The sequence below is a fragment of the Symphalangus syndactylus genome, chromosome 13 (genome assembly GCF_028878055.3).
Source record: "Symphalangus syndactylus isolate Jambi chromosome 13, NHGRI_mSymSyn1-v2.1_pri, whole genome shotgun sequence".
NCBI lineage: Eukaryota > Metazoa > Chordata > Mammalia > Primates > Hylobatidae > Symphalangus > Symphalangus syndactylus.
In genome coordinates, this window is record NC_072435.2 from 111,637,615 (window position 1) to 111,660,668 (window position 23,054).

Sequence of the window (23,054 nt, forward strand, 5' to 3'; positions counted from 1 at the left end):
GGATTGAGACTTTGCCAAGACAGATGCAGAATAAGCAATGAGTGAGGAATTAAAGGTGTCAGCAAGACAGTGGCTGAAATGGATGGCTTCATTAGGGTGACAGACTGGACATGGGAGGCGCGTGTGTCCTGTGATAGCAACAGGCTGCTGGGTACATCCCAGAGGACCCGTAGGGCTCACACATCGCCAATTGCTTGCATAGCTTTTTTAGAGGACAGTCCCTTGTGTCATAGATGCTGACCTCCTAGACTGATTTCCACCTTAAAGACAGGACTAGAGTTGGGGGTTCATGTATCTCTTTATCCCCGAGCTTGGGGCATGGCACCTTAGGGGCACATAACCTGTTAGCAGAATCATCAAATTCCTTCTGCAAACATGTTACGTTTATGTGTAACAGCAGTTGGGGGTGCCTAATGGTAAGACAGTCCCTGAGTAACATTGACTTCCACATTTGTTGGGGTAGAAGCCTGTGACTAAGGGAGTTGCCTAAAACTGAAGGGCAGTGTCCAAGGAAAAGGATGAAATAATTTGGCTCTGACTAGCAGGTGTTACCCTGTGGCCTAGGAAATGAACCCCACACAGTTAGAGTTCACAGCCATTAAATCCCGAGAGAATGAGAACGGGGTTGGAATGGGTGGATCCAAGGTGCTGTTTTTATTAGAATGGAATCTACGGAATGGGAAGAGCATGGTGGATGTCTGTGGACTGTGTAAAGGTCATCACTAATGGAATTAGGTAACGGAGGTTTCTTTCCAAAACATGTTAAAAAAAATAAAGGCAAATGGCAGAGTCCATACACAAAAAAGGCAAAACTGAAGAGTTAAAGGAAGCAAATAAATCTGTATGTGTATTTATAAAAATTGGCTGACAAGTCAAAGTATAACATGGAACAGGAAGTGCAAAGGCAAAAATTACCCTATTCAAATAAAAATAGTATTGTTCTCTTAAGAAATAAAATACAACAGCTTGTATGAAGTACACCTAACACAAAATGACAAAGGTTGAAAGTAAATGGTGGGCCAAAGATATAACACTGGAATTCTAATCAAAGGAAAGAGGGGCGGTACTAAAAGGATAATTTAAAGCAAAGAGCATTATGCAGAATAACGGGTGATTATACAGAGATAAATTATATAATACATAAACATCAGTAAACCTTTATGTACCAATAAGGAAGTACAAAGGAAGACCAAACTTCCAGTGGGAAATTTTAACTCCTACTGCCTGCCTGGGACAGAGCTTGAGGTCCGAATGGGGTGTAGAAAACAAACAAAAATACTCAAGACACAATTAGTTGCTACCAAATCTTACACCCTAGCTCTACTGGCCCACAGGATCACTACTAGCCCCATGAGGCTGTTGATCACTTTGAAATACGGCGTGACTGAGAAACTAATCTTTTAATTTTATGTAAGTCTAATGAATTTAAATTTAATTTAAAAACTGAAGCAGTGTATTTTTTCTGCTAAATTCCATTTTTTTTGGTAGAATTACATTTTTCTTCAACTATTGAAAATTTAGCATCCAAATGTAGATGTGCTGTTAACTACATACAGATTTCAAAGACTTATTGCAAAAATAAGAATGCTACATAGTTCACTGATAATTTTCATATTGATTTTAGGTTGAAATGGAATAAGAACTTGGATATATTTGGTTAAATAAAATATATTAAAATTAATTTCACCTGTTTATTTTTACTTTTTAAATGTGGCTTCTAGAAAATATTAAATTACATGTATGGTTCACATTCCATTTATATTAGGCAACACTGCCCATGAAATAGGACACACCTGGTTTTGAAGATTTCAGGGAATGCAAGATTACGTTGTAGTATAGGAGAATATTACAGTGTGAGAGACTTTAAGAGAATTTTCCTTAACAAAAATCGATCAAAAAAGAAATAAAGAACCAAGAGTATAAAAATAAAAATGAAAACATTAAGCATCAAGACTTGTAGGATGTAATCAACTTAAATCTAGTGCCAGATTTCATCCCTTTTAGCGTTTGACATCTCAAACAATAAAAGCAATTTTATCCCTTTTAGCGTTTGACATCTCTGAGAATCTGATACAAAGACTGTCTCCCTAAAAAAAAAATGCACATAAAGAATTCTGCATATAATTTGAGGAGGGCCAACACACCCAGAAGCCCCCAGGCTATAATGCCTATATCATCAAAAGTGAAAATAAATTAACTAAGCAGACAATTAAAATTCAAGGAAAATGAAACAACTCTCAAGGAAACTAGGAAAAAGAATGAGAAGACAAAGCCAGGACACAAACAGCAGAACTGTTAAGTCCATGAGCTGTTTCTTTGGAAAAATCAAACAAAAACTAAAAAAAAAAAAAAAATCAAACTGCTAGAAAAATCAATCGAGGGGAATAGAAGCATTAATATTGCTAGAAATGGAAAGGAGCATACATCACCAAAAGGTTTCAAAATTAAGGGGGTATTCTGCACCATTGCATTAAGTAATACATTTGAAAAACTCATTTTTTTCTGTAAAAATCTAAATTAACAAAATCGACAAAAGAAATGGAAACCCCAAATCAACCAAAAAACGAAAAAAAAAATTCCTATGTTTTGTAAACCACTTCCCCAAAAGGCATCAGGATCTGATGAATTTACTGGTAAATTATTTCAGATTTTTGAGGTGCAACTAATTCTACTCTTTCAACAGTATCAGTGTTTGACAAACATTTCGTGAGTGCCTACTTCAGTCTCAGCCCAATATAAAGTTGGTGTCATGAAAGATAAACTCTTTGGGTTCACAGAAAATGACGGGAAGTTCTTTGGTTCACCTTGTGAAGCAAACGTGACCTTGACCCCTAGACCTAAGAGAGAGAACCTCCTAAGCTTTGCAGTAATACAAGAAATAACAACAACAAAAAACATTGGTGTATGTATAATTACAGAAACAGTGTCTCTTCTACGATTAAAAAAAACCACATACTTCAAAGGAAGCAGACAGGAAATTATATATGTAAATAATGTATCTAAATTAATAAGAACATCAAGACCTCTAAGTGAACAAACTAAGATTTAAGAGAAGCTAACATGAAAATGCTTACTGAAAAACATTATAGCCTAAATTAAGACAATTACTATTTTACATGTTAAATTATTTAAATTGACATTCCCCCACAACGAATACTTCCTTGTGTTAGATATTTTTTTTCCCAGAGCTTCTGTTCTAAGCTCTGGGGTGGCCAATTTTACTGAATATTGTTTAGTCTTATAAAACAAATAGATTGGAACATGCCTCACCCAACAGCAAGGCAAAAGAGGTATACACTGGGCAGCAAGAGCCAGAGAAATGCTCAGAGATGCTGCCAATTTCAACGTGTCTGCATGCTGTGAGCACTGGGTGAATTTCAAGCACACTCCAGGACAGACGTGGTTTGACCCATATGGGTAACAGCCCAGACAAGTGCCATGTTAGCAGATTATTAAAAGTGAACATGTGCTTTCCTCACTTCCCTGTTTGAAAGAAAACAAAGAAAAAGTGGGACTAACGGGAATGTCTGTCTTGGGGTCTTCCCATCACCTGGGAACTTAAATTCATTGAGGAAATAACATTTACAGAGAAAAATCAGTACTTTGGTTGTGTCCAACCTTCTTCCTGGAGATTAAACCTTCTTTCTCATCAACTTCTATTTCTTACCTGCTTCATGATTTAGCGTTCTAGCTAGAAGCAGTTAAGTGTCAAAAAATCTTTTTTAAACTTGACCCTGGAATTGTAAGCAAAGTGGAGGAAGACTGGTGTATCTGGTTCCAGGCAGAGCAGGATGCCCAGGGCAAACATTACAACCCTCTAATTACCTGGCACAACAGAATTTTCAAGTGGTGTCTCATTAGGTATTAATGACATGAAATAATTACTGCTAAAGTGACCTTTTTGTCAAGGGGATATAAACAAGAGAATCGTTTAACACCAAAATAACACGGTAATAAGTGAAAATTGCATCTTGATAGGATTTGGGCGTGCGGTGAATTCCAAAGCACGATTTCCTTTTTATACTGGCTTGACTGTAAATGACAAGTGGCAAAGACTGTTTTCCATATGTGGCTTATGCTTCTGCAGTATGTCTTACGAGGTTTGCGTTTAAAAACTCATTGACGAACTGTACTTTTACAAAGATTTTTAGTGGTTCTTTGATGCCCAGTTGGTAACAAATACCTTTGCTCATGACTTCCTGAACAGTAAAACCAAGAACTACATAATCACATGGTTGGAGGGAATTAACTTGTGTGAAGAGCAGAATCTGGGTGATGCAAACTGCTGAAGGCTGATGGCTTATCTACATCTAACTTGGAAGATATTTAAATGCATTCAATAATTATCCTACCTCAAAGAGATTTAGCTGCGGTTGCTGAACTGGTACAGGTGGGGGCAGTTATGAAAATAACATTCCTACTATAAAGCCAACAGTAATTGTTGAATGTAGTACCACCCAATGTATGAGCTAAGCATTGAAGCTACTGAATGCTTGTAAAAGTACCTCCTAGTTCTGATTATTTAGTTGCTGCAGGACTATATAAAAGTTATATATATGTAAGGCAGTAACTGGATGAGATCCCTATTATTTTTTAACCAAAAAGTTGGCCTCACTTTTCTGTCTTTCTTCAACAGTGCAGCTGTAACATGGACACAAGCCTTTTAGTTTGCAAAGCATTTCTCATGTAATCATCCTCATCTCTCATTTGCAGATGAAGTAACAGAAGGCTGAGTTGTCTCAATAGCTCTATCTCTGGATTCCAATAATGTTAGGTTCAGAACAACGTATATTTGTAAAATGATGAAGGCAGATTAAAAGCAAGGCCTTTCCACTTATTCAAATGTTTATTGTAAGCTCTGCCAAGTCCTGGGGTTTAACCGCTTTTAATGAGAGATTTTGCAAGGGCAGTATACGAAATATACCCTCGCAACTCCTGCTAGAACATGTGGCTTTTCCTAGCTGGTGGACCCAAGAAGGGAACAGCATGGTAGATGGTGTGCAGCCAACAGGGACTTGCGTGTGGTGTATCAGATGCCAAACTCCCGTCACCAGCCTGTGAATCAGGAAAACAGCAAAGAGAGATGTATCTGTCATTTCTAAGAGACATCAAAAGGAAACTGGCTGAGACTGTGAAGAGAAAGGCGGTGGAATATAAAATACAGACTTGTCATTTGTGCTAGAATTGACCACAATCTCACAGCTGAGACACCATTAGCGCTCATCGACTCACAACAGTTGATTCTGTGGTTGTGTGTGTTAGCATCTAAAAACTGATCGGGGAGTGTACCTGTGCCCTGGAGTATGAGAATACCATTTCAGAACAGCTGTTAGGTGTGATCAGGGCGGTAAAATTCTACATCCATCTCACTGACTGGAAGGTAGAGCCTGGCTACTAATCTAGGGCTATTCAATCCATATATACACACCTCTCGAACAGGTGTAGATAATTTTATACAAAGGCAGGAGAGGAAGGGAAAAAAGCCACTCAAAGTTTCAGTAATTCAATAATTTATTCCTCTAAAAAAGTGTGTAAAAGTATATAGCTCTCATCCACAAGGTATATATGAATGACATTTAAAATGGAGGCCTTTTATTATTGTTTCTTTTTATCAAAGTCTTTTAGTGTACTGTACCAGCGCTATACTGTAGTTATTTTTTTAAATGAACTTCACATATTTTTGTATTCTTTCAAATTGTTTGCTATATATAAAAGAAGCTCACTGCAAAATGCTTGAAGGAAAAAAGGAAACAAAAGAAATTCAGAACTTCCCAGAAATGTACAGCTTTTACATTTAAAAAAGGTTCTGAAATATACATACAAGCATGCTGGACAATCCCACCCTTCTCCCCTCCCCATTTCCCCTTTTTTTGTTCAAACCATGGTAAGAGTTCTGATTTCTGCAGAATTTCCAAAATTAAAAATAAAAAAAAATAAAATAACTTCTCACTCTGTAGCAAATCCAGGGCTTGTACATTTCAGATTAATTCAGTAAAAAACTCACAAGTAAAATAATGCATATTTAAGGGAAATATTATACAGACTTTTTCACACAGAAGTACATAATAAGATTTTTTAAAATCTATTGCCATTCATTTATTTTTGCACAAAAACGTATAAATATGTCACCAGCTTTTCTTAACTTAAAAAACTTAAATAAAAGACACCAGATGAAAACTACCCTTTGCTGCCATTTTTTTTTAAGTTTTTTGTAGGGGTTTTTTATTTTTTGTGTGTTTTTTTCTTTTTCTGCTTAGAATTGGGTTTCTAGGGAAGAAAAGCCCCTGCATTAAAAACAGCCCATTTAAAAAAAAATTCAAAGTTCTGATGAATTCCGGGAAAAAAGCAACCCCAAAGTGGTAAAAGATTACAAATATCTACTTTACAATTTGTGTTCTCACCAAGATAATTTTATACAAGTTTACAATCTTCATCTTCTTATGCTCTTCAAAAGGCCTTGAGAATTTTCCTTTCTGATTAAGAAAAAATAGCACTGCAATATTTTTAAAGTCAATTTTACACTGTACACATTAGATACAAATGGTTTGATATATCAGATTTTTTATCCTATACATTGCGAAAGTCAACCCCCCCTTCAATTGGTGGTACAGAGAACAAAATTATCCATTTACAAGTTATTTCTCTGCTTTCACATTCCCACCACACAACTTTTTTTTTTAATATAATGTTTTAAACTTTAGATTATTTCAAGAAAAATACTTTTACAAAATCATATCAATTATTACATTTTTCCTTTTTTGTTAATAACCAGGACATGGAAGTCTCTTGGAAGAACTTTTAAAATTTGCATGATTCTCTCCACAGATGACAAGAGCTCAAAGGCCTGGTCACAGTGGCTCCCGGGAGGCCAGTACACACCCACTGCCCTCAGACAGAAACACACAACACAAGGGTTAGAAACAGGGTTTCAAAGACAACCCTCTGGGCCAGGAATGAGGAGTCATAAAATACTTCGATTAGCCATTAATGCTTTAAAAATGCATTTTTTTTAAAAAGTCCCACCACGAAGGCTCAACTTCAAGTACTAATTTAATGGTTAAGTTGTAATATTTCTTTGAAATAATATTCCTATGGTCCAGAAAAAATTCACCATATTTATAACTGATTTCATGAGCAAACACTTTCAATTGTTGTATGTACGTAAGTCCCTTTTGATCTAATGAGAGGAGAGACCTGGCTTTCGATAAGAATTCACTAGAAAATATATTTCCGTTGTGACTATATAAAACTAATTAAGGTACGTGCCTCCATGGCTCTGAGTTGAGCTTGACTGCCTTCTGTATAAAAATGTTATCCTTCATGAAATGCTGGCCACTTAACATGGCAGAACTTTTAAAACCCAGTTTGTTGTTAACAAAACCTACTGCTGGGTGGTTTTGAATATATTACTTTTAGGCATGATCTCCCCAATGTGTTTTTACTCCTTTTCCGGCTTCTAGGACAGAGGTATGTAGTCAAAGAATCCTATGGTGGATCTGAATTGGGTTTCAGCTACTGTACCTGGTCCTTGTGAATTAAAAAAATAAAGTCACAAAAACCATATGACAAAACAAATTAAAATAAATAAACAAAATGAAGCTGTCTCCAGACCTTCTGCATCGACACACAGGTTTGAAGTCAACCAAAGCACTCATGCCAATCTGGATGGGAGCACTAGGGAGACAGAAACCCCAGTATGAAACCATGTACTTGAGCTGGTTCTTATTTTTAAAAAGTCCCAGATTATGGAGTTCAGGTAACCCACAGGCCATACACCAGTAACTAGAGGATTTCATCCAAAGGGCTAGACTGCCCTCAATTGTATACAGAGGCTGAAAACACAGACTCTTGTGCAAAAGGACACTGTCTCTTCTGTTTCCCGCTGAAAAGCCACCAACCACCACCACTTCCTGGGGACCAGTGGTTGGGGGCTGCACACACCACCGCACTGGCTGAAAGTCACCACTTATGGAAGTTTCCAGGTCCATGAGAGAAGTGTCAAGGAGTCACTCTGGTAATGAACACTGCAGAATTGACATGTGCCTGCTGAGAAGGAATCACAGTGCAGGACTGTGGAGAGTGGTCTGAAGAAAAGGATGTGGGTTATTTGCAGAGTGTAGCAGGTTCCTTGGACTGAGGTTGCAGGGAGAAGGAACTGAGCCAGAGAGAACAAGTGCTTTTCCAATTAAAGTATATTCATGATGGCATTGTACAACTGAGTGAGCACCACAAAGTGGACGGGAAGGCAGGAAGTACGGTCCTGGGTGGCCGGATTGCACGTGAGCCAGGAGAGAGCGTTGTACTGCTCCAAAACAAACCTGCCAAAGAGAACACACAGAGGAGGGGCGTGAGCCTCAGAAGGGAAGGCTGGTTCTCAGATTCTAACACATTCCAGATCTTAGCAGGAAGGAGGTCTCAACGGCATCCTTTAACTTGCCCCAGGCTCTTTCCCTCGTCCTTTGTCTCACGTTCCTCCTTCCTTCTAGACATGGACTATCCGGTACAGTAGCCACCAGCCACACATGGCCACCGAGCTCTGCCAGTGAGGCCAGTAGGAATTTGCGTGGAATGCAGGTAAAGTAGGCACTAGAGCCCAAACACTTAGGGGCCAGGTGCAGTGGCTCACGCCTGGAATCCCAGCAACTTTGGGAGGCCGAGGTGGGTGGATCACCTGAGGTCAGGAGTTCAAGACCAGGTGGCCAACATGGTGAAACCCCACCTCTATTAAAAATACAAAAATTAGTCAGGCATCATGGTGCATGCCTGTAATCCCAGGTACTTGGGAGGCTGAGGCAGGAGAATTGCTTGAACCTGTAGGCGGAGGTTGCAGTGAGATCATGCCACTGCACTCTAGCCTGGGTGACAGAGCAGGACTCGGTCTCCAAAAAAAAGAAAAAGAAAAAAAGAAAAGTATGTAAAATATTTCAGGAATATTTTTATATTGTTACATGTTGAAATAACATTTTGAATATATCGAGTTAAATAAAATATATTACTAAAATTAACTTCAGTTTCTTTTTACTATTTTAATGTGGCTAATAGAAAAATTTTAATTAGATTTGAGGTTCACATTATATTTCTATTGGACAGTGATCCTCTAGAGCAGCAGTCTCCAACTTTTTTTGGCATCAGGGACCGATTTCGTGGAAGACAATTTTTCCACATGGTGGGGGATGGTTTCAGGATGAAACTGTTCCACCTTAAATCATTAGGAGTCTCATAAAGAGTACACAACCTAGATCCCTTGAATGTGCGGTTCACAATAGGGTTTGTGCCCCTATGAGAATCTAATGTCGTTGCCTGACAGGAGGCGGAGCACAGGCTGTAATGCTCGCTCGCCTGCTACTTACCGCATGCTGTGGGGCCTGGTTCCTAACAAGGTATGGACGGGGGTTGGGGACCCCTGCTCTAGGGGGCCTGGAAGCCAAATTTATGTTGATCAGGTTCTTTCTTTTTATCCATAACTATAATTATACATTAATCTATAATGTATAGTTTCCTATCATTTCCTAACCATTTAAGAGTTAGAAAACATTAGAAAAGGCCTGTGTATTTTCTCAAGGTAGATGAAGAATGCCTGTGGCTTGATTAATACACACTTCTGGGATGCATTTCCCAACTACGTCATTTATGTTCTAGTCCATTTTTTTAAAAAAACACATAATCGGTGGCTCACGCCTGTAATCCCAGCACTTCGGGAGGCTGAGGCAGGCAGATCACGAGGTCAGGAGATCGAGATCATCCTGGCTAACACGGTGAAACCCCGTTTCTACTAAAAATACAAACAATTAGCCGGGCGTGGTGGTGGGTGCCTGTAGTCCCAGCTACTTGGGAAGCTGAGGCAGGAGAATGGCGTGAACCCGGGAGGCGGAGTTTGCTGTGAGCCGAGACCACACCTCTGCACTCCAGCCTGGGTGACAGAGCGAGACTCCATCTCAAACAAACAAACAAAAACACATAATCCATCTCAGGAAGCATAAAAAGTGTTTTCAATGTGAGGTGCTTTAAAAGTTCCAGACACTGTCTTCTAACTATCCACCCCGAGATCTGACCTCTCCTCATCACCATGAAGTGCCTGCTCTGAACGGGAAGCAAAGGCAACTATAAATGCCTATCGATGCCTAACTGAATCCAATGTGTTACACCGCCTGTCCCATGCAGCTATGAGGGACTGCAGCTCTCACTGACTCATCAGATACTGTTTCACTGCACAAACGGCAGCTTCTTTTCTATGAATAGCACACTTAGATTAAAACACCTTGGAAAGACAACAGTAAAGGAATATTGTTTCAAATTGCACTGCTCTGATGCCTAGGTTGGTATCTACCTTAAAACATCAGACGTGGTTTTGGAGTCAAGAGGGTGTGGAACCCGCTGAGAATTCCTGGCAGGCAGAAGTTCGTCTGTCTGTGCTACTGAAATGTGGTGATGCAGCGAAGCCTGGTGAAAAAACAAAGAGAGTTACCTCTCTGGTCTAGACAATCACAGTGCAGAAGTGAGGGAGGCCATGTCTGCCAGAAGCAGACGCTCCCAAAAGTCCTTAGAAGTCAGGGTTTCTATAAGTCTATAAACTTTAACCTGCTCAGTAACCCCCAGGGTAATCCCAAATAACTTCTTATCCTAGAGTTGGAAAAAAAACAAAAAAAGCAAACTTTTTGGGCTTTTTTTTTTTTTTGTCTACTACATTTTGTTTCTTCAATGGAAATAGTCTAGCACACACAAAAATACTGTAATACATAATAAGGTCCCATGAATTGATATCGCCAAGATGCAACAATTATCAGTATTCACCACTTTTCTGTTTTCATTTTCTTTTTCTGAATTAAACACAAATATTACCATCTCTGTAAAACATTAAAAAAAAAATAGCTGGGCATGGTGGTGTGTGCCTGTAGTCCCAGCTACTCAGAAGGCTGAAGCTGGAAGATTGCTTGAGCCTGGGAGGATGAGGACGCAGTGAGCTGTGATCGCACCACTGTGCTCCACCCTGGGCAACAGAGCAAGACTCTGTCTCCAAAAAAAAAGAAACAAACAAACCAACCCCCAAAAAACCCTCCCCACAAAAAAACAAACATTGTATTATTTTTCTTGTAAAAAGTCAGTAGATACCTCACATAAGGACCTTTAAACATAACAGTAATTATCACACAAAAGTTAACAATGATTCCTTAATATTATCACACCATCTGTAGGATAATGAGGAAGATAATGCTCCCTTATTATCTTGAAAATGTCTTCTTATATTTGGTTTACTAAAATCATGAGCCAACATGATCTGTATGTGACAAATGATTAAAGGCACGAAATGTCTACTGTCCCACTTGAAGTAACATGATTCATCACTGGGTTCAGGTGGTACCAGCACACTACACCCATCATAAAGTTCCTCATCAACTTTTCACCTAATGGTTTTGGTATTACTTTATATGTAAAGGAGAGGCAATATATAAATGCTTCTTTCTCTTTATTTTTGTATTTTCAGACTGAGCTGATGCTCTAGCAGTTACAAATGATGACTGATTTTTTGTTTGTTTTCCAACACAATTATGAACCAAGGATTTGTTTCATTCTATTACTGTCATCGTTTTTTTTTAATGATCACACTGTCCCGTCCTATCCCTGGACAACAGAGCTGCCCTCTAAGATGGCTCCTGAGGCCCTGATGGACCATAATAATCTTTGGTAACTTTCTTCCTTTTAGGTGTGATAAGATGCCTCAGGTTCATTGTGAATATTTCCTGCTTCATACCTGGAATCAGTCATCTCTTCAAAGAACCATAGTCCTTTAAGTGACAATGGTGTGTAGGAACCACAAATGTGGCAACAGAGGTGTTTATTGCTGCTAAGCCTTTTCAGCAGACAGAGCTAAAAAAAGTGTGTATACTTTTTTAGAGAGGAAAAATAAATCTATGCTCATATTGATAATTCTAATTAAAAATAAACATGCATTTTTATAAACTTTGATTTTATAATAGTATGTTAAAGTCATTAGGAAAAGAACATTGCTTCACTGTCTAAGTTTTTGATTTAATTTCCATCGTTTCTTTTTGAAAATATAAGCAGCTATGTGTGTATGTGTGTATGTGTGTGAATATGCGTATCTCACAGATTACTCCATGGTAATCTCTACTCCACAGAATGATTACATAGAAATAGTCTCCATTTTGTTGTAGATGATTAATATTTCACTGTCTGGATGCACCACAGTTGATTCAATCAGTCCCTCACTGATAATGCTTAGGTTCTTTCTAGTCTTGGACATATGTCATATTCTGTTTTGGCAAAGAACCTTTGGGCTATTCCTTAGAGGTGGGATTGCTGCCCTAAAAGGGAAGTGTGTAGGGCTGTATCATTCAGCAATCCCACCAACACCAGGGCCTGCTCCCCACATCTGGCCAACACAGTATGTTGCCAAATCTTTGTATTTTTGCCAATCTGTGGGTGAGAGACAGATTTCATTCTAGATATTGTTGTTTTTAACACAAACTGCAAGTAGGGGATTTTTTGTTTTGAACCCTTGAAATTGGGATTAAAAGGTTCCAAGAAATATAAAGGAAGGAGCAAGTGTAAATGTGCCATGTTTTTAGCTGACTCTTACTCTTCTCTAATGAAGAATGCGAAGAGTCCCTGGCAGGGGAGGAAGAGGATGGCTGGTTATTATACCTTCGACACAGGCTTAACTTTACTGATAGTGATGCAATATAGACTTGGAGAAAGACCATTACATTGAACCCCATGCATCCATCCTAGATTTACCCTCTGGGCCCCACTGTTTCCTCCTTGGGCTACTGTGATTCATTTCTTTGTGACAAGGTTTTGGGTCCTCCTAAATTCTACTCTCCACCTACAGCTGTAATTAAAATTTCCTCAGAGTGTAAGTAGATACAAGAGAAAAAAGGAACAGAATAAGATTATGGTGCCTAAAACTGAAATTTCTAACCAAAATTAAATTTAAGCATAAATCACTCATTCCTTGCAAACTTCTAATATGACACCAAACCAACCTTTAAGAAGAGAGGGCACTGGTTTTGAGCCTGGGGACACGATGACCAAAACCACTGGGGAAGATTCTCAGCTTTGGCAGTTGATACAAAATACCCAAGCGCCAGAGGCTGCTGCTTTAGCTCCTCTGGTGCTTCTCTAGAAAGAAGACGCTCACCCTGGCTCTGAAAAACAAAAATCCCAAAAGCATGATCAGCATTTATCTTAAAGCTTGAAAGATGAACTTTTGTCAGTTCACTCTGCACACTGCAGTGAGTGACCCCCTTTGTGGCAGCATCTCACAGAAAACAACAGGTGATTGAGAAAGGTAAGCAGGGCCAGCATTGTCTTTGCTGCACACAGAGAAGATACCAGCAAAACTGACAGCCTCAGTCAAGTAAGTACAGATTTATTTGCTTGGGTTTCTTTTCTATGGGATGTAAGATCTATTTCATGGCATTATGAGGTAACAAACTAAAATGGAAAGATTACAATTTCTGACAGCAGAAGGCTCTACCACACGCAGGTGGTCTTTCACCAGCAACCAGCCAAAGACACACAAGTGCACCAGCCTGACCAGGACAATGTGACACCAGTATGTGCACAGCACAAAAGTTCCTGAGCTGCCAGTAGTGCAAGATCTGCTCACAGAGAAGCCGTGTTTTCATTTGCAGCATTCCCCTTAATAAGAGACTCCTGGAAGAGGCTATGTTTTGCTGCAACTGACACTTTTCTTATCTTTAATTCTTTTAGCTAGCTTCAACAACTGAAAATGTACGTTTCATGCAGGCAATAAGTAATCCATTTGCTTTTAAAAGTCTCTGTGTACGCTGGGTGTGGTGGCTCACACCTGTAATCCCAGCACTTTGGGAGGCTGAGGCGGACAGATCACTTGAGGTCAGAATTTCGAGACCTGCCTGCGAACATGGTGAAACCTCAACTCTACTAAGAATACAAAAATTAGCCAGGCACGGTAGCGCACGCCTGTAATTCCAGCTACTCAGGAGGCTGAGGCAGGAGAATCCCTTGAACCCAGGAGGCGGAGGTTGCAGTGAGCCAAGATCACGCCACTGCACTCTAGCTTGAGCAATAGAGCGAGACTCTGTCTCAAAAAAAAAAAAAAAAAAAAAAGCCTTCTGTTTAGAAGGAAAAAATAATCTGCAGCTACAACATTAAACTATCAATTCTGAGCTGGTTAAAAAAATAAAAAATTTACTGCCACTTTGAATGCATTCTTTTCCCTGCTGTAATGTCTTAACTGGATATCAAAGAATGTTTAATGATTCAGAAAAAGGAAATGCTGAAAGCCTCTTGGAGGTCACCTGGCTGCAGGTGCTCAGGATTGAAAAAGCCCACCTGGCTAGCTTCAGAACAGCACTGTCTAAATCATGACATTGAATTAAAGACTTTAGTGCTTAAGGCTCCAAAAAAAAGGGAGAAATACAGCATACCTGTTTCTTACACAACTAACATTACACTTCAATGACCAATTCTTTGTTAATGCATAAACTGAACTACAAAAACAGGTACTGGGAGGTAGTTGCTATTATTCCATTTCACAGATAAGGTAACTCAGGCTAAGAGAGGTGAAGTTAGCTTTTCCAAGGTCACAAAGCCCATAGGCCCAGAGCTGCAATTCAGAGTTGTCTTTAACTGACTGTGGGGCATGCATTCTTAGCTGCTATGCTACCTGCCTCCAGAATTCAAATTAAACCTAACTTTAAAAAAACAGACAATGTAACATTTGTGTTTTTTGTTCCGATCACAACCATTTCCCATGAACAAATTATCATTAACTGGTAAGTACTGCAAAGGAAACAAAGACCCTTAAAACCCCTTTCTTCCAGAAGAGGGTAGTGGGGAAGGTATAACATAGAACAGTCTGAGATGCCCTCCTCTGGTCTCACCTGCTCTGTGACTAATCTAAGCTATAAACCTTTTTTCTCTCCATCGTCTAATAAATTCAGTGCTGGGAATAAAGTCCTCCCAATGAAAACTGAAGTCCTTTATGTCCATCTTTGTGTCTAAATAAATGAGTGTGAGCAGGTTGCTTATGCTTGTTCAGTCTAAGATACCAGACATAGCTATTTTTCAAAGTCTTAACTTCCCAATCTCATAACATTTTAAATAAGCAGTACAATACAGTGATGCAGCAGGAATCATATAACTGAAGCAAAGTTACCACAAGCTGTGGCAGAACCCTCTAACTCTTAAATCTTCTGTTGTTCATCCACCTCCAATATCCCTGAGATATTTAAAGATGAAACCAGTTGTAAGCTCTGGTTTTTTCCTTAATACTCTGGCGTTAACCTGGACACATCTGTAAAATCAATCTCCTGGCAGCTTTTTCCATTCCTGCAGGTCAGCTGGAAAAGAAGGCAGCTGCAAAATGACTAACCCAGGACACGCAAAGAGCACGGCAGGCTCCTTTCAGAACAAGCCATCACCAACAACGTGTTCTTCGATCAGCACAGTTACTCTGCATGTTGAATAAGTATGGTTGTTGTACTAATCTCTTAAAAGCCACTATTTTGGCAAAAAATAAAAACATTAAAAAAAAAACTGGGAAGCAGCAAGCAACTAGAACTAATTTTTGCTAAGAAAACAATGCATAAAAACCCTTGCATCTGTAATAGGACTATTCTTCTGATAAAACATACTCATCAGAAATAACAATACATTTATTTCAAATTCCTGCCTTCTATTCAAAATGGAACTATAGTCCGTTTCCCACACTTATTTCTCTTGTACCAAGGACCCAGACCATCAAGAACTGTGCAAGTAGGAACAAGATGATCAGATGTCAAGTGGATTATCTTCCTGAAGGCTATGGTTGTCTTAAACGACGTACTCCAAATCATCCTTACCCGACTATGCTGGAAGTGAGAGCCCACACCAATTCCAGAAGGAGAGCCTGGGGAGGGTACTGGGGAGGAGTTGGGAGAGGAATGGAGGTTCCCAGTCATTAATATGCCAATATCATTATCCATATCATCTGGGAATGGAAGGTCAACAAACATATCATCTAGAGGGAAGAGGGGGGAAAAAAGCACAAAAATTAAACAGATAGTCTATATCAATATCATAATAATCCAACTTAACCTATGTCATGTTTTGTTAGCATATGGCTATTATGGACACACACTGTAAATAACTTAGATTCCGTGAGGACCTACTGAGTGTAAGCTATTACAAATTATTCTTTCATTTTGTACTCTCTCCAATGATCTCCTTACATAAAGTATTAACAGAATGCAATAAAGAATATAAAACATAAAAAGCTACACTCTGCATAGCCTCCAAAGGCACATAAAAGCATGGTAAGGCCGGGCGCGGTGGCTCACGCTTGTAATCCCAGCACTTTGGGAGGCCGAGGCGGGCGGATCACAAGGTCAGGAGATCGAGACCACGGTGAAACCCCGTCTCTCTACTAAAAATACAAAAAAATTAGCCGGGTGTGGTGGCGGGCGCCTGTAGTCCCTGCTACTTGGAGAGGCTGAGGCAGGAGAATGGCGTGAACCCGGGAGGCAGAGCTTGCAGTGAGCTGAGATTGTGCCACTGCACTCCAGCCTGGGCGACAGAGCGAGACTCCGTCTCAAAAAAAAAAAAAAAAAAAAAAAGCATGGTAAAAGAGCTAAAGCAACAATTTAATCATTAAAGTTGACACCATTCAAAAACAAAGTAGACTCCATCTATGCATCCAATTAGCATCTAAAACACCAGAGGCTGAATGAATGCATGTTAATGGGTGTGAACTTGCCCTGAAAATGGAGACCTATTTCAAAAGCAAATCAAAGCACATTGTTTTCTTTTTTTTTTTTTGAGATGGAGTCTCGCTCTGTTGCCCAGGCTGGAGTGCAGTGGCACGATCTCGGTTCACTGTAACCTCTGCCTCCTGGGTTCAAGTGATTTCTGGCTAATTTTTGTATTTTTCATAGAGATGGGGTTTCACCATGCTGGCCAGGCTAGTCTCAAATTCCTGACCTCAAGTGATCTGCCTGCCTCGGCCTCCCAAAGTGCTAGGATTACAGGCATGAGCTACTGTACCTGGCCCAGCGTTTTCATTAAGAAATCCTCCCCGACATTATAAAAGTAAGGTACACTCACAGCAGAAAATTTGTAAAGAAAAGTATAAAAAGTGAAAACCATCACCCAGAACCCAATCACCATGACCATTTTTTTCTATGATTCTTTTATTTTCTCATGTATTTGTTATTCTATTGCAATCATACTAGATATAAAATTTGGTATCCTTTTCCCCATCTCATTTACCATAAACAAACACTGGTAGGTGTTAGAATTTATTCAAAAACAATGCAAATGGATGCATAGTGTTGAATGTTTTACAGTTTATAAATAATCATTTTTTTAAACAAATGCCTTAACGGATATTCAAAAATTTCCATTAACAATAATCAAATAAGGGTTTCTCTATAGCAAATTAGATTGCCATCGACTAGCTAAAGGAAGGTGTTCTCTTCATATTGCTTAGTACTTCATACATTTCAAATCACATCATCAAATATTTATTGAAAGAGTGGCACCCAAGTACAGAATACTGCCACGCAGATATTATTTTTTGCCTTTAATGAAAAACGGAAGAAAGTTAATTGCCCAAAAGAGGAAAATATTTATTTGGTCTTGTTAATTGTGCAGATAAATCAAAGCTTTAAGACCAAAAAGATGCTCAAACCTTCTATCCCCTCTTTATAGTTCCTGGGTTGTTTATTACAACACCTCAGAAAAGCCATGCGGCAGCCCAATGATTCCACACTCCGGCTCTGCCCTGCACGAAGGTGAGCACTATCCATACAGGTCTTCTACTCACCATTGTTGGGGCTAAACCCATCTTCATTGGGGTAGTTGGCTGGAGCCACCTGGATGGTTGATGATGTTGGGAACACCAAGATGTGTGTACAAGAAGCATCTTGAGGGGTGTTGAGCTGTGATGACTGCATGTTCAGTGCAGTACTTCGGCCAAAAACAGAGCCCATTGTGACAGCATCTTTAAAGAAAAAAATACAAAGAATTATATCAATCAATGAACAACCCCAGAAATGAGGTTTTCGGAGGGCCTGATCTGGAGTGGTATGAGTCTGATGAAAATGCCATGATAAATACACATTTAAAATTGAGTCCAATTGTTTAAATATCTTCAAAGAAACTGACTCAAGAGCACATAGCTGTCTATAATAACCCAAGTTTCATTCCACACTGAAAAGGTTAAGATAAAATTGGATCAAGTCCACTAAATGTTTTAATTACTTACGTAAGAAGTATTTCTAAAAATAAACCCCCTACTTTCTTTCCTCCTCTGGTTGTTCACAATTTATAAAGCACTGTTCTAAATGGTTAACAATCCTATAGAGATAGTACCATAAAATCAATATATGTTATAACACTTACTGAATGCTTACTACATGCCAGCATTTGTGCTAAACTCTTCATTCAAGTCATCGCATTTGATCATCACAGCATCTGAAGGTAGGAATTATGATCCCCATTTATAGATGAGGACAAACGCACAAAGAAGTTATGTAACTGCCCAAGTGGTAGAGGCAACAGAGGTGACCTATAGTCTAATGAGGACATCTGTCTCTCACTGGATTGATGACAAATAACCCCATTCTCACACCACAATACTGTTGACTTTTATAAGGAATAAGTGGGGAAGGTCCCCCATTTGATTCAAGAAATATCTGGATGGTAAACATAGGTTATAAAAGTATAAAATTGCTTAGTTGCTGGTTTTCAAAAACCAGCCAGATTCTTAAGAAATTCTGTGGCCACATGTTTTGGCCATCCACAAATGACACCTACATCTATTGAGAGCTTACTATGTACCAGGTACTGTGCTAAATGCTTTATCCTTGTTTGCCTTCCCATTCTTCAACCGTATCAGAGAGACTATAGAAATATCCCTTCGAGGCTGCTGTGAGATTCTGCCAAATGCATGTCTTCAAAAGGATATTCAAATATGCATCATGCTGGTGTCTACTTTAGTAGTTCTTTGGAGGGTGATCTTCATATACTAACAACAAACTGGGATCAGGTAACAGTCATTAGCCAAGACTCTATGAGATCTCAATGATATTCAGAACTTAGTCTCTCCCCCGAGCTATGGTCAACAAACATGATAAAATCATAAACCACTCCCCATGGAAGGGATCGAATGTTTTCCATCTTTAAGCCCCAAATACAATTTTCCCTTATATAAATACAATGATGACAATTCTACACTTGTCTGTGGACTTAAGTTTGAGTGGACTGAATTGATGTGATATGTCATTAATGACAATGACAAGAAGAAATTTACCTGGCATCACTACAAAGGACCCCTGGGGCTCCATGGCAACCAGGCAGGCACTAAGGATAGAAGGAGAGTCTGCGGCAGAGATTCCACACATCCGGCACACATCCTTGAGCTTTTTGCTGATTGTCTGTAGTGAACATTCTCCAAGGAGGATACTCCAATCTGAAATCAAATATCGCAGTCATAAAGTCTTTAGAAATTCATACTGATGGGAGATTTGAGCTTTTTCGCAGTTCTGCCCGGTAATTGAATTTCCAAGGTTGGGCCCTAAAGGGAATTATGGCTTTACATAGGTTCCCCTCCTTGCTATAAGGAGAATGTTACTCGACTTCTATTACACTTCATTAACAAAGGAACAAAGGCCTACTATTCTGTGGCTGAAGTCATGTCTGAAATGACCTTTGAGAGTCCAGCACTAATCCAGTCTAATCTTCCTAGACCAGACTTAGGCACTTAAGAGTGCTCGTCCACGATGATAGCAGTGTTAGCTGCCCTATCCTTTCTCCTCCTTCTCAAGGTCCGATTCTTTCAGTACTCTGCTCTGGAAGAGAGCACTGGTGGGTGGAGGTAAACGTGAGTTTTGTTTATTGTTGTAGGTTAGTTATTTCCATGAAAGTCAAGCAGCAGCAGAAATGAAGAGAAATAGTTCTTAGAACACCCAAAAGAGCTCACAATGAGTGTGAGTGAAGTGCTCCAAATGATGCCACACTAATAGTGGAGATTGAAAAGTTGGCATAAATTTCCTTTCTAATGTTTATTGCCTCCAAACAAAAGCATTATACCTAACTGGAAGACTGTGGAGGATTACGTTACTCTGAGAAGTGGAAAGCACTTGGTCCCCTCTTCTGACCTCCTTTACACACATGAAGTATGCACCATTCCTATGCATCACCCCTGCTTTCGGATCCCATCTTGCTCATAAAATGCCACACCAGTGCAGGCTGCTCTACCTCCACACCTTTTTTTCCCCCAAATAAGCTGCCATTTCTCCCCTTAAAGAGCAAGTGAATGGAAAACTGTTTCCATATTCCCAATGAACCCCAAACTGAAGTGGCTGAAATAAAAGTGGCCAGGAACATAAAGAATGTGTGTTTTAAAACTATGGAAAATCACAGATGTGAGCTTCATATTTCAAACCAAGTACGCAAGAAAAGGCAGTGTGTACTTCATCATAAAGACTCTGGAGATAAGAAACAGAAATTCACAAAGCTGACTCTGAAACCTAAGGCTCCTGTCGCACACCGTCCCATGGAGATGCAATGTGGCACAGACCTTGGATCCCCAAAGGAAGGAGCTGTAGATTAGTAAACAGATTTCCTGTACGCTAGGTTCTTCCCATGTTTTTATTCCTGTACATACATTTTCTTTCAATCTTTTGATGGGCTCCTCCAGTCACACATTCCTCTCCACTAAGAGATAAGGAAGAAGAATGTGCCCTTACAAAAATCATACAAAGGAAGGAGATGGCCTTAATAATTTCCCAAAATACCAAGTGACTAGACTATTACTCTATATTTTTATCCTCCCTCTTCTTTCCTATTATAGTCTAACTTTCCCCAAGGGTTAAGAATAGCTCAAAGCCTTTAAGAAATAAGATTGACTAAAAAAGCAGACTGGGGAGAAAGATAGAAAATTCTGACAGAAATAAAATGATGAATCCCCTAATGTATTAGACCTCCAGGCTCTTGATACAAGATTCATTATGATATTCCTTTAAAAAATGAAAAGGGTCTATTAGTCTACAGTACAACTTATTACTTAAAAAAATTTGTAAATGCCAAAGAAAACATTTACTTAATACATATGATGTAATTTTACATAAACTACTGTTAAACCCTGAAAATTTGATACCAGATTTAACCTGCATTGTAGGAAGCGAGGTACACTTAGGCATTCCTACAGTGCAAGTTATATCTGTACCAGTGATTTTTGTTTAGGGATTCTACAAATACCTGACGTGAATTTCCTATTAAAAAAATGTACATGGTCTAATGCAGGGATCAGCAAACTATGATCCACAGGCCAAATCCTGCCTCCCATTTGTTTTTGTAAATAAAATTTTATTAAAACACAGCCATCCACACTTGTCTAGAGCCGCTTTGACGTTACAACGGCAGAACTGAATAGTCTCAACAGCAACCATCTGGCCTGCAAAGCTGAAAATATTTACTATCTGGCCATTTACAAAGAAACTTTGCTGACTCTGCTCTAATGTATTTGCACCTAGGAAGCCACCAAGCTAATCTGTGACATTCTTTCTTTTGTGCAGATCTTAGGAAAAAAACTTCTCCCATCTGAATGCATATATTGAACTTCTTACAAATGTGTCATTAATTAATAAGGCTTTAAAAATAATCTAGGCTTATTCATACTACTCACATAAAACTGCACAAGTAGCTACACCGGGATAGTAAATGGGCTGGGCTCAGCACCAGGGAAGGCAGCTGCTGGTGGTCAGTTGTGTTGTGTTACAGTTAAAGTGCTTCCTAACTGACTGTTACATTTATGACAAAGAATATAAGCAGTGGTAGTTGGGGACTGAACTTCAAAAATCTGCTCTTGTAAGCTTCCAGGCTGAAGAACATCAGACAGTGGCGATGTGAATAAAGACTGCTTCTACTGGCAACTACTTGTCCTCATGAAACAGGATTTCTTTGCTGTTGTGCCACCAAAAAAACTAAAGAAACACAAAACTCATCATCAACCACCAAACAAATTGAAGGCTGTTTTTATATGACTTCAACTGTCACCTATAATCACTGACATAAAATTTTTGTCTTAAAACTGACTAGTTCTTCTCCCTGATTCAATATATAAATAAATGTTCAAAATGTGAATTGACTATCATTTTTATATTAATAAAACCCTCTTTTTGTTTTATATATTGGGGCTCAAAATTTAAGATTTTATTTGGATATTTATTTTGTTGCCAAAGAAGAGTTTAAAACTGGTTTATCCTGTACATATAAAAGAATCATAAAATAGAATCTGTTTAATTCTTACTACAAATTTAAACATTTTCTCCCTTAGCTCAGTTAATGACATCAGCTCAGCCCTTTTCCTCTGTTTTCTGCAAATACTTCAAAAATTTCTCACCTTTAAGCTCCCCATGGCCAAGACGCCCAAGTCGCCCGATTACAACTCTCCAGGGTAGAGATGTCATTTGGACAATCCCTATGCACCACTCCCATAACTTCTGTAGTCCAATTTTACGTGCAGATACTTTACTCCTCCGTGACCTAGCAAATAAACAAATGGGGAAGGGGAATGGGTCCCTAGATAAATCAGAGTTATTTATCACTTATACGACAAACACTAGAAATTCCAAAGAACCTATCCATGCTGTACCCACTTCATTTACATAGAAAACTGGAAATATTCATATTTGAGGAACAGTACAGCATTAATTTACATGCACCACAAACATCAAGTCTTCTCACCTGTTTGGTAAAGCAATATTTACAACGCAGGTCTCTAATAATTCCCCATGGAGGTCAGTGCAGGAAGCCAAAAGCCAGCGCTGGTCGTGAGACAGACAGTAGCCCACGAAGAGCACATTGTATTTCTGGCTCGCCTCACCAAACGTCTCTCCCAGCTCTGTCTGCTTGTCTTTGATTGGGGCCAATATAAAGGGAGGGGAGTAAAGCTGGATTGGGCTGGGCCGCTGAAATCAAAACCAAAATCAATTATCAGTACAAAGCCATACAACTTAATGATTACAACAAAATCCAGAACGACACTGAGGGGACCCACAGGGAGT

The 23,054-nt window shown here is 39.2% G+C and overlaps 1 protein-coding gene across 4 annotated transcripts in view; it reads right to left on the reverse strand.

Moving 5' to 3' along the window:
* Positions 1–5,493: 5,493 nt before the first annotated feature.
* Positions 5,494–23,054, reverse strand: part of MED13L (mediator complex subunit 13L) — a 327,929-nt gene continuing 310,368 nt past the window's right edge. For all 4 annotated transcript variants that reach the window (XM_055236713.2, XM_055236712.2, XM_055236715.2 and 1 more), the window contains 8 exons: positions 22,735–22,958; positions 22,391–22,533; positions 19,298–19,456; positions 17,810–17,986; positions 15,849–16,006; positions 13,005–13,166; positions 10,328–10,440; positions 5,494–8,318 (listed from right to left, as the gene is read on the reverse strand). In XM_055236713.2, the coding sequence (XP_055092688.1) occupies positions 8,186–8,318; positions 10,328–10,440; positions 13,005–13,166; positions 15,849–16,006; positions 17,810–17,986; positions 19,298–19,456; positions 22,391–22,533; positions 22,735–22,958 (1,269 nt within the window). In that variant the 3' untranslated portion in view covers positions 5,494–8,185. The remainder of the gene's footprint in view (positions 8,319–10,327; positions 10,441–13,004; positions 13,167–15,848; positions 16,007–17,809; positions 17,987–19,297; positions 19,457–22,390; positions 22,534–22,734; positions 22,959–23,054) is intronic.